Source organism: Papio anubis, chromosome 8 (genome assembly GCF_008728515.1).
Source record: "Papio anubis isolate 15944 chromosome 8, Panubis1.0, whole genome shotgun sequence".
In the NCBI taxonomy this organism is placed as follows: Eukaryota; Metazoa; Chordata; class Mammalia; order Primates; family Cercopithecidae; genus Papio; species Papio anubis.
Window position 1 is genome coordinate 65,412,129 of NC_044983.1, and position 16,355 is coordinate 65,428,483.

General features: G+C 39.8%; 1 protein-coding gene across 3 annotated transcripts in view; it reads right to left on the reverse strand.

Annotated features, from left to right (window-relative positions):
* The window catches only part of SLCO5A1 (solute carrier organic anion transporter family member 5A1), a 161,992-nt gene that overhangs the window by 71,846 nt on the left and 73,791 nt on the right, over window positions 1–16,355 (reverse strand). For all 3 annotated transcript variants that reach the window (XM_009213168.4, XM_003902846.4, XM_021942411.2), the window contains one exon: window positions 15,613–15,830. In XM_009213168.4, the coding sequence (XP_009211432.1) occupies window positions 15,613–15,830 (218 nt within the window). The remainder of the gene's footprint in view (window positions 1–15,612; window positions 15,831–16,355) is intronic.

The following is a 16,355-nucleotide window of genomic DNA, read 5'->3' on the forward strand; positions in this document are numbered from 1 at the left end:
CTTTTATTAAAAATGTCTGCTGTTATCTAAGAAGAATTAGCAAAAGTTCAGACCTTCAACGACTCTAAGTTCCTCTCTTCTTTCTTCTACTTTTCTCAATCTCCTTTACTGGGGCTGAGCTTTCAGCCTACAGCCCTCCAGGAGTTGGGGTGGGAGCACAGTATCCACGGTTGTACCTTTAGTTGGTGGGACTGGTTGATTTTTTTACATCAAAGAAGACTTAGCAAGTTATAAATGCATTGAAAATAATGGAAATCAGTTTTCTAACCGCCAAAGAAGAGAGTTACAAATATGGAAAGGGGGATCATTCTACATCAGATTGGAAGGAGGTACTGGTATGAACTCACGGTTCAGATAGGCAGATAGATAAATAGATTAGATGAAGATAGACACATGGATGATAGACCGTGTGTGTGTTTGTATGTGGGTATAAATATAGGTCCTTCTCTGTCTGCTCACAAGGCTTAGAAGTAATGACACCCTGGTAGGAATGCATCCACCTGGCACCCAATTCTTGGTTTCTAAAAACCATCTTCCCAGACCATCCTGGCTAACACGGTGAAACCCCGTCTCTACTAAAAATGCAAAAAATTAGCTGGGCGTGGTGGCAGGCGCCTGTAGTCCCAGCTACTTGGGAGGCTGAGGCAGGAGAATGGTGTGAACCTGGGAGGCAGAGCTTGCAGTGAGTCGAGATCGCACCACTGCACTCCAGCCTGGGCGACTGAGCGAGACTCCTTCTCAAAAAAAAAAAAAAAAAGCCATCTTCTACTAAAAGGAACCAGAGCTCCCTGGAAAAATGTCTAACTTTACAACTGGAGCAGAGATAATACAAGATAAGCCTAGAAAACCTTGTTGAACAAGAAAGCAAAAATGTGCTCATGGAATGATGAGGACATGTCAGAAGGACACATAAGACAGCTTGGAGGATTCTCAATGGCCCAATCTGGGACAATTTGACCTCTGTAGATGCTAAACCAGTAAGCAAAAGTCTAATAGGAATGAAATATATTCGGTGTTTATTATTCACAGATTCCATATTTGCAAAGACACCTATTTGCTAAAATTTATTTGTAACCCCAAAAATTAACACTTGCAGCACTTTCACAATCACGTGCAGACCAGAGAAAAATTTGAGTCGTCCAAGGCACACATTCCCAGCTGAGGTGGAACAAGGTGACACTCTGCTTTCTTGTTTCTGCTGTCATATTGTAAACTCATGTCCTTTCCATAATACATTGTCTCACATGTTTTGCATTTTTGTACTGTTTGTTGGTGATCTCATTGCTTAAAATCCCCTGTGCCACAGTGCTGCCTAGGGTTCCTAAAGTGCAAAAGACCATGATGTGCCTTACGGAGAAAATACTTACGTTAGATAAGCTTCTTTCAGGCATGAGTTACAGTGCAATTGACAATAAGTTCAGTGATAATGAATCAACCCTATATATTAAATAAGGAGTCTTTAGACAGAAAGATACATGAAGCAAGGTCATGTATCGACTGATTGGTTGAGGATTATGTTGTAATAGGAACCCAACCCTGTACCTCCCATAAGAGCGAAGTTCAGTCCAGGCTAATCCAGTGTTCACGGTGGCTTTATAGAACATAGCTGCCACAAATAATGGGTGTCAACTGGATTTACATAGCCTCAAAATATTTCCCCACAAAGTACTTTTTAATTACTCATTGATTAATAATTACATTATACTTATTAACTTTAGAATGAAGGAACCTGGTAAGTACTATCTTATCCCAGTGATAAAAGTTAGCCTAACTGGTGATAGGGCAAACTAACACCATATGTCTCTGCTCCTATGTACTGAGCATAGCATCATTCCAGTGGTGTAACACGCATAAATCAGGAAATATCACCAAATCCAAATTGAAGGATATTCAAAGTTAATGGATATACAAAGTGACTTGCTTGTACCTTTTTTAAAAGGTCAAGGTCATGAGAAACAAAAAAGGTTGAGTGACTGATTCAGGTTGAAGGAGACTAAAGGGCACAAAAACTAAACGCATGTGATCCTGGATTGAATCTTGGACATGATGGACATTATTGGGATAATCAGCAAAATCTGACTGGGGCCTGTGGTTTGGATGGTAGCACCAGGTCCATGTGGATTTCCTGATTCTTATGGCTGCCTGTGGTTACATAGGAGAGTGTTCTTGTACTTGGGAAACACACACTGAAGTATTAGGGACAGCAGAGTACCATACCCTCAATTTTTCAGAAATGTTAACAATTGGAGAATCAGGATGTAGGTACACTGGTGCCCTGTGCTATTTCTTTAGCTTTCATGAAAATTCAAAATTATTTCAAAAACATAAAATTTAGAAGACCAAGATAGCAAAAAAGTTGTTAAACCTTCCTAAATTTGCAAACAAATACTTAATTTTTATGCAACAGAATGTATTTTAGATCAGTTTCTTGGTGTCATTTATAACTGTGTCATTGTAAAACCAAAGATGCAGTAAAAAGCATGATGAAGGAGAGATGATGAAATAATGATAGTGATTATCATTTTTTGATCATTTAATGCTAGGAAATCTTACAAATTCAAGCTGGCACTAAAACCAGGAAATACCTTAAGCGGTAGTAAAGTAGGAGTAAAATTCAACACAAAGCACCAAAATTCAAGAGGTTATAATTTAAAGTGGTCTATACTCTGAAATCACTTTGAAAAAGAAGTGTTAATAGCATTGGCAGATCATTTGCTCCTTCAGGTGCACAGTGACGACAGTGTAGGCAGCCCCATCATCCCGTGCATGCGGACCTGGTGTTAAATTGCACTCCAATCACAACAGAGCTGTGCTGCAATAAATCTGGTGCACCCAGTGGCCTCCAAAGCCTTTGGTCAAAATTCAGAAAATCTGAGATGGGTGGTGTGGATTCTTTTTTTTTTTTTTTTTTGAGTTGGAGTCTCGCTCTGTTGCCCAGGCTGGAGTGCAGTGGCATGATCTCAGCTGACTGCAACCTCTGCCCCTAGGGTTCAAGCGATTCTCCTGCCTCAGCCTCCCGAGTAGCTGGGATTACAGGCAAGTGCCTCCACGGCTAATGTTTTGTATTTTTAGTAGAGACGGAGTTTCACCATGTTAGGATGGTGTTGATCTCCTGACCTCGTGATCTGCCCTCCTCGGCCTCCCAAAGTGCTGGGATTACAGGTGTGAGCCACCGTGCCTGGCTGTGACTGGATTCTTATGGAAGCTGATAAGGGATGGTGTTTAGGAGCGACTGGATCAGTATCAGTGAGGGCAGAGGCCGTAATTTATTCTCCAAACCCCATTGATCACAGCATGATATAAGGCAGAAGGTATTGATATGTTTCTAATTTTTTGACCATTAGCCAAACGTGTTCCAGCATGTGTGAATATTTTATGCTCATTCATAAAATAAGTCACAATTTAAAGTTTGTATTAGATGAAGGTCTTCATTTTTTTGTTTGTTTGTTTGTTTGTTTGTTTTAGATAGGGTCTCCCTCTTTTGCCCAGGCCAGGATGCAATGAAGTGATCATAGCTCACTGCAGCCTCAAACTCAGGGCTCAAGCAATCCTCCCGCATCAGCCTCCCGAGTAACTGGTACTATAAAAGGCCTTTATTTGGATGAGCAAAGCTTAAATGAGCACCAACTTCAGCGAACCTTAAAGGTGCAGTCATCTTTTCAAGCGGGCAGGGAGACGAAATTCCTGGGAGTTTATTTAGTTTGATGAGAAATATATCCCAGGCTGGAGAGGGCTCTGCAAGTCCCTGTCACACTGAAAGACCCCTCTTCTGTGGCTCCTTATACAGAAGCTGCAAGGTTTTTACCATAGGACCTGATAGCCCCAAATGAGTTGATTGGACCAGGGAAGGAGGCTGGACTCAGAGGTGCTACCTACAGGCAACCCAACAGCCACCAGAGGCCCAAGGCACACTCTGTGAGCAAAGACTGGCCAAAAATCCCTTGACTTTGTTTTCCTTAGAGTGTTTGCATTAGAGACTATAAAGGGATAAGTAGGCAGGGAGTATGAAGATTGAGTGAGAGACAAAAGTAAGGAAAACTGACCCTGGAGCCACAGTGGAGTCTGCAGAGTGACTGTGGGGCTCAATGGCAATGGGCATATCCCTGTCTGCCAGGGGCCCAGCCGCTGGGGCTTCTGCTCTCCCCTGGAGTCTTGCACCAGGACCCCGGTATCTCAGGTGGCTTGAACTGGCTTCTGCTTTTTACAACCTGAAAGGATCTGTACCATGTCTTTTTGCTGTTGTGTTAGATTACTGAAACATTGTTTTAATGACATATTTGAAAAACGTATGCCAACAAAGGGATTGACCAAGCAAAAGAGGAAGACCCAGTTACCATGAACACCACTGAGTATGCCAGGCCTGTGAGAGCGGACTGCTGCCTGCCCTTCCACTCTGTAGTCCTATGACTGCCCTGCCCCAAGTTTCATCCATGGCATAGTCTTCTTCATTTCTGTACTATTTGTGGATTTCCCACCGGTCTCCTTGGCAAATGTCAAACTCATCCATCAAGTTTCAGGATTGGCGTCTGCCCCTACTGGAAGCATTTACAGCTTCTCTAGACAGTCTAGGGGGCTCCCTCTCTGTGCTCTCATGTACTTGGTCCATAGCTCTAGTCATCAATTCTTAGGTTCTGCACGTGTTTGCCTGTCTGTTCCTTTCAGGAGACTATAAAAGCTCTGACTGCAGGACCTTGGGGTATCTGTACATCTTCAGCTCCCAGCATTCATCTGGCCTATAGGAGGCACTCAAAAAATATACTTGGAATGTATTTATTAATATTCTTTATTATATCATTCCAATAATTTGTACTAAAACAATAGCCATATACTTGTGAGAAAATGAAGTCCATTCCAAAGAGGCATAATTTCCTCCTGGGGAGCGGGTTAAGAGTTAAGAAAACGTAAGATGAAAGGTGGTTCACAGTGGTGAACTCACTGAAAATAAAAAATTATGCTCCTTTTTAAAGTATGGTTCTTTAATGCTAACAAATCCTTAGTGGTGTCAGATAAGATTATAAACTAAAATGTCCATTAAAGAAAACTTAAAATACTAACAGGAGAAACAGAAAATACACAATATTGTCCTTTATCCAGCATATCTGAGAAAGAGGTATGCTTAATTTTTCAGATATCTGAGTGATTGCCTCTTTAAGCAACAAAGCTTTAAATATTTTTGCTGTATTAACTGGTAATACTAGAGAATGCATCGCATAATCAGATATTTTCTTCAAGATTCAAAGTCATAATTATAAATACTAATTTCTATATGCTAATTAGTTTCACCATATTTTTTAACCTTCATTAATTTTCTGAATATTTTTCTGGTTGCAAGAAAATTCCATACCCAGGATGTATTCCTTGTGTGTTTGTTTTTACCCACTGACATTGTGCATCCACACCAACTTTTCTTTTATGTTCTTCTAAAGAGCCCTTCTAAAAGTAAAATTAGATATTAATTTTGTTCCTTTTACATCATTTTTTAAAATTTAAACTAGGGGTGGGATAAGGACTAGTGCTTGTTTTATTATTATACAAGATAGATAAGTTAGTATTACTATGAAACAGTTGACTAAATTTTATTACCTCCAAATGTACATTTCTAGCCAGGTATAAATTATGAGTATTAAATACCAAACAAACATACTGGCCCGTCTTAATGCTTTTCAAAATTTTTGACATGGATGTATCTAGACATACTAGCATTTATCTAAAATTTAGTAGCCTAGGCAGTTTATTTTCCTTGTGTTTAAATTCAACTAAAATACATACCCTTTTAAAAAATAATTTATTGTGGCAAAATTCACAGAATATAAAATTAACTATTTTAAAGTGAAAATGCTAGTGGAATTTAGTACAGTCACAATGATGTGCAACCACCACATCTATCTAGTTTCAAAATATAAATACTTTCTTACTATTAAAAAAGTTAAGCATTTTATTTTCAGAAATGGGATTTGACTTCACTTTTATTTTATTCTCTAAATTTTCTGTCATGAACATGTATTACTTTTAGGATCTTGTTTTAAAAGGTGCAATTTTAAAAGGATGCAGAACTCAGGCAGCCAACATGGATTCCTTCCTCCTCTTCCTTCCACCTCCTTAGAATGTACATACCTCCATTTTAGGACTTAACATATTAATATTGTGTCTACTTTCCTTTCTGCCTCCCTTTGAGGGCAAGGTCTGTAACTTTTCATGTATGAGTCCCGAGTTCTTAGTCCTGTAGTAATTGTCCAATAAACATATTTGTGAGAAAGAAAAACAAAAAAGATAAATTTCCTTAGGATAGATATTGCCAGCCATTTATCTCAATAATTAAATTATTGGGTTCCATTTGGAAACCTACCTAGTCCTTTCCTAAAAGTCTTAAATAACACCCATTTCTTATATAAAAGTACATTTTGAGAGAAGAGTGATCAAACAGGCAGATAAAGGCAGCTTAAAGGGACTAATGTCAAACAAGGCATAAAATTCACATTGGGCACAGAGACCAAGAATGAAGATGACAGCAACCAGAGTGGAAGGTCATTGTTATATAAAAGATGGGGATTTTTATTGATAAATTTTAAAATAATGTGATACTGCCAAAATACAGGGTGCTTTGCAAAGAACATGAGCAGTACCAAGGCCTTTGCCTTGAGGGCATAGGAAAGGCCTCCTCAGCGGGGAGGAGGAAAAGTGGTGTAATAAAGAAAGAGGGAACACCACATGATAATTATGGCTGAAGGAGGCCAGTGAGCTGATGCTCCAGCTAGAACACATAAGCTTCTCTGTTAATCATGTTTGTAAATTTATATATTTTATAATGCTTTGACTTCTTAAAAAGCTTGCTGGCCAGGGACAGATTGCCCTCCCAGGACTACAGCCATTTCTTAGAGATAGCACTGGGCTCAGCCACCACTGGGAGCATACCTTTCATAAACAAACCAACCAATCCCAAGGTGGTGGCCCCAACCACCTCCTTATCTAACTCACACACTCTTCACCTGTCCTAAATCGCCCAGGGTCAGGTACCAGACAACTGGAGGCCATCCTTATAGCCCAGAGCCTATGGATATTATTCAAACTAGCCAATCCTAAGCTCTTTCCCAAGGAAACCCCAATAAAGGCTGTGGCCCAGACTCTGGCCTCACTCCGATTCTGCCTCCTGACCAACCTGATGCTCCCCCTGTGGTCCTGCATGGCAGGGCCTGCCCCCTTCTCTTAGGAAGTGTAAGTAATTTATTCTATCAGTGGTATTAACCTCGTCATGTCATCACTCAGACATCTCTATACATTAAAATCCTATGGGTGCAAATGATTGAATAGCCTTTAACATCTCTTGAAACTCCCTTCTTTTATAAATACTTAAAGTGCAGTTGCCTCTCCATATCCATGGATTCTGCATCCATGGATTCTGCATCTGTGGATTCAACCAACCATGGATTGAAATACTCAGAAAAAAAAAAATGAATGGGTGCATCTGTACTGAACAGATATAGACTTTTTTCTTGTCCTTATTCTCTAATCAATACCATGTAACAACTATTTACATAGCATTAATATTGCATTAGGTATCATAAGTAACAAGAGATGATTTAACGTATACCAGAGGATGTGCGTAGCTTATTTGCAAATACTGCACCATTTTTATATCAGAGACTTAAGCATCATGGTTATTGGTATCCACCGAGGAGTTCTGGAACCAGTCCCCCATGGATACCAAGGGATGACTGTATTTAAATGTTCTTTTATCTGTAATCTTGTAGTTCCTATCATTTGTATTCTTTAAAGCCTTCTGGTGGATCAAAAAGTTGGTGAAAACATATGATCATCCTGCAGTGAAAACCTTAGTAACTTTTATGGCCTGTGAATTTCACATGATCCTGTATGTGCTTGAGCATTTGGCAGATACAACTTTTCCATGCCTGTTATCCAGAAGAATGAAACTATTTTTAGTCAGGGTTTTCTGTAAAAGCAAAACCAAGACTGCTTATCATATGCAACATGGCCAACACAGGACGTACATGCCCTCATTTCCTGCTCATTTTCTTTGAAAGAAATTACCCCACGGGTTTCCCAATCTAAGGCCCCATGAGGATACTCTACGTCCTCCCACTCCTGCAAAAAATACCGGCAAATAGCATTAGCTGCTTGCCTGGAAAAGACAGGAACTAGATGACACTAGCATACCACAGTCACCTTGCAGCTTAGCACATCGAGCCCAAGACACTTACCTACGACAAGGGGGTAGAAACGATGGCTGCCAGGGCCTAAAAGACATCATTAGTGGCTCCTGGCTGCAGTACTACTTTGCTTGTTTAAATCAGCACTTGTGAGTATTTTCACATACCTTTCTAAGGAGATGCTACTCTGATGAGTCATCCCACAGTTATTTTGCTGAGTATAAAGAAAGAGCTTTCTTTTTTAGGGATTCTCTGCCTGGACTGTTACCATTTACCTTTCACCTCCTAAGGTGCAAGTTCAATTCTAAAGATGTGGCTTACCACCAGAAATGACACATACAATAAAATAAAAGTTAGACAGAAAAGAAACGAAGAATTCGATACACAGAAAACGTAAATAGAGCAGAGCATCCAAACTAGGGGAAAGAATTAAATGTGGCCGTAAGACTTTTTCTGGGTTTCAGATTTGACTGAATTTCCTGGCTATCAAAGCAAAAAGCTGTATAATCATCATTATCAGAAACGCAGAAACATTCTACTTTCTCCCTGGAAAACAAAGTTTTTCCTAACTATGTTCTAGAGCTGTGATTTTCACAGTGCGGTTCCTGGACCAACAGCTTCAGTATCATCTGGGAAATTGTTAAAAAAAAAACAAAGCTAATTCTCAGGCCCCACTCCAGACTTACTGAATCAGAGACTGTGGACTGGGGCCTAGAGACCTGGGTTTAAGGGAGTCTTTGTGGTGATGCTGATGTAGGCTAGTTTCGAGAACCATTGATCTTTGGAAAGGGGTTTTATATAAAGGGCACTGAGCAACCATCCTATGGCAAATATGGGGAATTCAAGCAGCAACTTTCAATAAAGCTGCAAATACAAAATAAAGGGCAATTTAGCAAAGGAAGTATGTATGCAGGAAGACTAAGAGCACAGGGCCCAGGCATGTAGCTTTCAGTGATTCCTCTTTGCTGGGTCAAAAATTGACCTGAGCACATTCATACTATACTTGTTCCAAAACACCTAGCAAAGGACCATATACAATGGTTCTGGGTGTTCTTAGGCAGCTCAAGTTCAGAATTTATTCCTTCTGCTTCTCTCAACTAGCTCCTCTCCCCATTACCTGAGGTTCAAACCCTATAACCACTTCTGGTACCTCTCTCTCCATTATTCCCGTATCAGTTGTCACATCCTAAAGAAATGACCTCTTTCGCCAGGTGCAATGGCTCATGTCTATAATCCCAACATTTTGGGAGGCCGAGGCGGTGGATCACCTGAGGTCAGGAGTTCGAGACCAGCCTGGCCAACATGGTGAAACCCCATCTCTACTAAAAATACAAAAAGTAGCCAGGCGTGGTAGCAGGTGCCTGTAATCCCAACTACTCGGGAGGCTGAGGCAGGAGAATCACTTGAGCCTGGGAGGCGGCGTATGCGGTAAGCAGAGATCAGGCCGCTGCACTCCAGAGTAAGACAAAGCAAGACGGTCTCAAAAAAAAAAAAAAAAGAAAGAAAAAGAAATGACCTCCTTCTTCCCTCCTCTCATTCAATAATTCATTCACCAAATATTTACTATGTACTTACTAGGTGGTGTAAACTCAGCAGAAATGTAATGGGAAAAAAAAAAAATCCCTGTCTTCATGGAGCTTACTTTCTCATTGGGGAGGCAATAAATAAGTAAGTACAATCCATGGTAGGTGAGTGATGGGTGCTATGGAGAAAACTAAAGGCAGAATGGAGGTAAGAAGCCTTGGAGGGAAGGTCAGCGATTTTTAACAGGGTGGCTAAGGAACGCCTCACTGGAAAGGGGCCATGTGAGAAGCTCACTGAGGAAAGTGAGAGAACATTCCCAGCACACGTGTGGCAAGTGTAAAAGTCCTGGAGTGAGACTGTGTCTGGCATGTTTGAGGACCAACAATGAGGCCAGTGCAGCTGAAGCAGAACACACAATAAACAAATGGGACTGAAAGGAGATAGAGTCGAAGAGGTAACCAGGGGTTAAATCATAGGTCACAAAGAAGTGGACTTTTCTGTGAATGAGCTGGGAGACCACAGAGCTTTGAGCAAAGGAGTGGCATTTTAACATTTCTAGCTGCTGAGTGGGAGACAGGTAGAAAGGCAGCAAGGGTCAAAGCAGCAGGGCCAGTTTAGCAGGCTGCTGTGCTCTCCTTCTCTACTAGTGGAAACCTCCCCACTGGGCTCTGTCTGCAGCTGTCTACTTGTGCCCCTTCCTGACAATCTGCTCCTCCTCCTCCCTAATCTACCTCTTCGAGTGCTACCAAACACCGGCTCAGACCTCCCCATTCCCCATTAGAAAAGAAATCGGAGAACTCACGCTGGAACTCACGCTATCCACCATATGCCCTGCTTGACCTTCCCAACCTCATCTCCCAGGCCTCTGCCACATATATCCAACACACCAACCACAAAACGCTTGTTCAGCGCTTTCAAATACATCTACACAGTCCCAGCTCTCTCTGCCTGAACATTCCTGACACTAGAACTCACACTTTCCACCATATGCCCTGCTTGACCTTCCCAACCTCATCTCCCAGGCCTCTGCCACATGTATCCAATGCACCAACTACAAAATGCTTGTTCAGCACTTTCAAATATATCTACACAGTCCCAGTTTCTGGCCTTTGCTCTCTCTGCCTAAATATTCCTGACACCCGCCTCCACCTACAGAAATCCTCCCAGTCTTTCGAGGTTCATCCCAAATCCCACCTCCTCCATATAACTTTTCCTGATCCCCCAACTAGACGTTCCTTCTGCAGCCTTGAACCTCCATACCATTGCACCTGTTCTCTTTTTATGGTCTTTAATACATTTCCATCTGTATTTGTCCTGGTTCCCTCAGTGGACTCTAAGCTCTTGGAGGGTAAACCATGACTCACTCAACTTTATAACAAAAGCATGGAGTACAACACCTTCTATAGAGTAAACACTCAGTGAATTCAATGATACCAGCATTATCCTTCCATGAGCAAAATTCTCTTTCAGTGGCCTCTTTAAATCAGTTTATCACCTCAGGGCAACTATTTTATTTAGTCAGGATTTTAAATATATTGCACTCTAAAAGACAAAACTCTAGCAGAGAAAAAAATCTGTTAAATTTTATGCTTAATTAATAATACTAAGCAATTAAGCTTCAAAGATTAAAAAGTGGACATAGAAAGTAAAATCCTTCTTATGATTAACTGCCACCAAAAGTTTTTTAGATAGAAAGCTGCCCAGTTAAATTTGGAATGCTTTAAAATGCTGGACCTCAAACCTCAGGAAAATGGATTCACTTAAATATTTTAAGTGTTTATTTTTATTGGTAAGATTTTTGATGGAATCAATGCTAATCTCTTTGTGGAATGTAATGCAGATACACTGAGAATTCTACTTTCCCCTTTGTGGTGTCTTAAATCAGCATTATTCCTGCATAATTTATAATAAGAGTATGAAAACACTGAGTCAGATTTTCTCAATGTCTGTCATTAAAATGTGGAGGTGGACTTATATTTTCTTCTAACATTCTCTGCAATAGAACTTCCCAAAAGGGCACCATTCTGTATGGCTCAAGCTCAAATAAGTTTCTTTTCTTTTCTTTTTTCTTTTTTTTTTTTTTTTTTTTTTTTTGAGATGCAGTCTCACCTCTGTCGCACAGGCTGGAGTGCAGTGGCACAATCTTGGCTCACTGCAACCTCCACTTCCCGGGTTCAAGCAAATCTCCTGTTTCAGCCTCCCAAGTAGCTGGGATTACAGGTGCTCACCACAACACCCATCTAATTTTTGTATTTTTAGTAGAGACTGGGTTTTGCCATGTTGGCCAGGCTGGTCTCGAACTCCCAACCTCAGTTGATCCACCTCAGCCTCCCAAAGTGCTGGGATTACAGGCATGAGCCACTGCACCTGGCCAATAATTTTCTGTTTAAGGAATTATAAGTTACCAACTTCTACCTCCTCTTTGAAGGTACTAATATTGGTATCCAAATTTGAAATACAAAATAAAGACCAAAAATCCAAGTGTGGTGGCTCACACTTGTAATCCCAGCACTTTGGGAGGCTGAGGCAGGCAGATCCCTTGAGCCCAGGAGTTCTAGACCAGCCTGTGAAACATGGTGAAATCCCATCTGTACAAAAAATGCAAAAATTACCTAGGTGTGGTGGCACAGGCTTGTAGTCCCAGCTACTAGGGAGGCTGAGCCAGGAAGGATCACTTGAGCCTGGGAGGTTGAGGGTGCAGCAAGCCAAGTTCATACCACTGCACTCCAGCCTGGGTGACAGAGAGAGACTCTGTCTCAATAAAATAAAAATAGAATAAAAAATTTAAAAATTAAGACCAAAAGAAGCCCTACTCCAGAAAATAGAAGGGAAAACAGAATCTGGGATTCAAACTCAGATTTAACTCAAAATGGACTTTTCTATGAATCATTCTTTAAGGCAAGACCTTAATAATAAATCTCAGCTTTGTTAAAAAAAAAAAAAAAAAATGATGTCAATAGCAGAACGATTCCTGAGGATTTAATTTGTCCTTTGGAAAATTATATTAAATATTAATCACTTTCTTCAGGTGATATGTATTAGATACACTAAAGGAAATAGATGTATACAAGATAAAAATGAATTAATTTTAAATATTCTAATTGAACATTATTTTAATATCATCAATGTCATTTTTGGCAAAACATTTTCAGTATAATTCAATTAAAACAGTATTTCTTTCTAACAAGATAATGTGTCTCTTGAAGTTCCAGTCTTGATATGATTAGAGAATCCAGTACAAGTGGAAATAATAAAATGAATCAGTTGTGTGTCCCAGTCAGGAGATTCGGCTGCAGAAGTAGGATTAGTCATGATAATCAAGGCATAGGGTAAAAAAAGGAGGCTTTATCAAAAATACTTATAAGAAAATCAGAATAGAAACAGATTTGATAAACCAACTACCCATCACCGTTCAAAGACTCCTCTTATTCCTGTTTTTAAAAGAAAATATCTTGAACCATCACATTGAGCATAGAGAAGACAAAGAAAAGCAACCCCTGGCAGTACAAGAAGATCTCCCATAAAATAGTGTATAGATTCAATTTCCCAAATCATTTTTGAATTCTCAATGGCCCTGATCGCTTTTGAAACTGCATGTCTAAGTAGGGGTTCCCCAGGAGCAGGACCTGAGACAAGAGTTCACGTCCAAATAATTTATTTGGGCAACTCAGGGAACTCTGGGTGGAGAGCGTGGTGGAAGTGCACTGGAAGGGAGGAGAGCCCACGAAAGACACAGAGACACACCTAAGAATTGCCTCCTCCAAGAGGGGCAGGAGCCGCGGTGCTTATCCAGTCATCCGCTTAAGACTTATCTGGGGCATGGGAGGCCAGGGGTTTCATTCCTTGGTACCTGAAAACCGCCTCAAGCAGGAGCCAAGCAGTTTTCTCAGCCCACAAAAAAAAACCTTCAGGCAAATAATTTCAGTCCCGGCAGTTAGTGGACCTCCGCCATGAAAACGGTAGGGTCCAAAAATGTGGACAGGGCATTGATCGCATTGTCTACACTGCATCTTCCAAAAGAACTTCATTCCCAGCAACAGTTGTATCTGCTGTTGGTATTTGATATCAATCTTCTCCCCACTTTTTTATACTGTCCAATAGATGATATATTTCATATTCAAGTCACCTAACCCTAAGCTATAAAACATATAATTTTATCTTATGTATGACTTTATTTCTCCCTTTGAGTCTACTTTATAGTCTCCATAAATGAAAACGCAAAGGCTGGCCAGGCATGGTGACTCACACCTGTAATACCAACACTTTGGGAGGCCGAGGAAGGTGAATCACCTGAGGTCAGGAGTTCGAGACCAGCCTGGCCAACATGGTGGAACACCATCTCTACCAAAAAAAAAAAAAAATACAAAAAATTAGTTGGGCATGGGCGGGCGCCTGTAATGCCAGCTACTCAAGAGGCTGAGGCAGGAGAATTGCTTGAACCTGGGAGGCAGAGATTGCAGTAAGTGGAGATCGCACCACTGCACTCCAGCCTGGGCGACCCATCTCAAAAAAAAAAGAATCACAAAGACTATTGCTACGTTTTAAATTCTTTGACATCAACCTTGTCTCAATTGAGTTGTGAAAAAAAAAAATCACTCTTTTGATAGTAGCCATAATGGTCTATAGCAGGTTCACAAAAATGATGGGCCAGTGCACATGGGAAGAGATCAGGCCATGCCAGCGTCCAGAGAACAATTTATGTTATTAGAGCATAAGAAGTCATGCACAGTTCCAAAAGTGCACAGTGTCACAAAATCATGGGAAGGGAGAGGGCCAAATCTAAAATGTAACTGGAAAGAAACATTTTCAATGAAATAGCACTTCATTTGCTTTCAAAAAATATAGTCTTTAAAAATGGTTCAATCTAACTGTTATTATTCTTAGGCCATAGGGACATGTCTGTAACATATGAGTAACTTTATTCTAGGCTGGAAATGTTCCTCTTTGGCCACACTGTGTATACAGTCAAAATGAGATGATAACGTGCCTAGGTAAATTTTACCTAACACAACCTTGACTGATGAAAGCACTTGATAAATATTGTGCTTCATAATTTATACCAAAAAAAATCAATTCAGAGAATGTTGGAAACAAAATTGAAACTAATGGGAGCGCCACATTATAGGTTTCTAGAATTAAAGGGACTTATTTTCATTCAACAGATATACGAAACACTGAACAAATATTGTCTGGTCATGATCACTTCAAATTGTTTAGGTTATAGATTGCCTAATCTAGCTTAATATAATCAGCATTTTTAAGATAAATAAAAATGAAAAAAATAAACTATATATCACCAAGACCTTCTGAATACTTTTACACTGGGTTTGGAGGCCCATCCCCTGGCCACCCTTCTCTGAGCCCATATGCAAGCATTTGACACAGCTGCTAAGTGAGATCCCTTTCTAGTGGTAGGTTTTATACTTATGTAGGCATCAAACCACACACCAAAGCCACTATTATTCCCCTGAAACAAACCCTCCATGGCACAACGCACTTGATTTTTAATTATTTTAAAAATCAGACATCTCTAATTATAGTAAATAACATATATAGACATCTGTTTCTTTATGATCTAAATCAGTGCTTCTCAAACTGTGTGTGAGGGAAAGCCATTTTTTAAAATTATGATTTCTAGCCTGTCATCTACTAATACTTTTGCGAAATACACAAATGAATAATTTAAAAATTAATTTTAAATAACAAAATATAAGCGTAATTTTTAAATTATTATTAGATGCAACACAAAAAAAATTACTCTGTCAAGTTTCTAAAAGTTTTGCAACACTTACTCTCAATCTTAGTACTTATCTGGCCACAAGCCAACCACAGACAGTGGGTAGACAGCACTGGCCTGGGACCACACTTTGAGTAGCACTGACCAAAGCGCCATGCATGTATTTATTCAAGAGGTATACTTTACCTCTGACATCCTTTCCAAATCCCATAGAAGAAACTTTTTTGTCCACTTGTTCACTGTTGTTTGATTTCTCCTTCAGAACATCGTCATCACTAACAGCATCAACAGAAAACTTTTTCTTTTTCTTTTTCTTGTGTCGAGGTGGAAGCTTTTTTGGAAAAGTAAACATTGGGAATATCACAAGAAACATTGCAATGGCACAAAGGAGGAATCCACTCCACCTAAAAAATTGGAAAATGTGAATAGCATTTATGGCTTTTCTTTTGTGAGTGAGGACAAATTAGCAAAGTAGAAGTTTGTGGTGAAAAAATTCTCGAGAAAACTTTTTGTAATCAACTGTAAAGCAGTGGGAAGTTGAGCAAACTAAGAAAATGAAGGAATTCTCCCTTTCTGTGATGTAAATGAGAAATCTACTCAATAATTATACTAGTGTTATACTGAATATTATAAACAGCAACCTGATTAGAATTTCATTCAAGTGTTTTTGAGCACCAATGAGTTAGTTCTGCTAGCATTGCTAACCTTCTATGATGTGTATTTTATGATATATCACTAAATTATAAATTCAATAGAAAAATAATGTAGACTATAGCATCATATATGGACCAATATAGACATTTCTTTCTCATACAAAAAGCATTAATATCCCATGTGAAATATGTTTTACATTATTGAGAATATTCAAATATTTTTCTGCAAACACTTAAGAATGTATTGACCCAGCCAGGTGCAGTGACTCACACCTA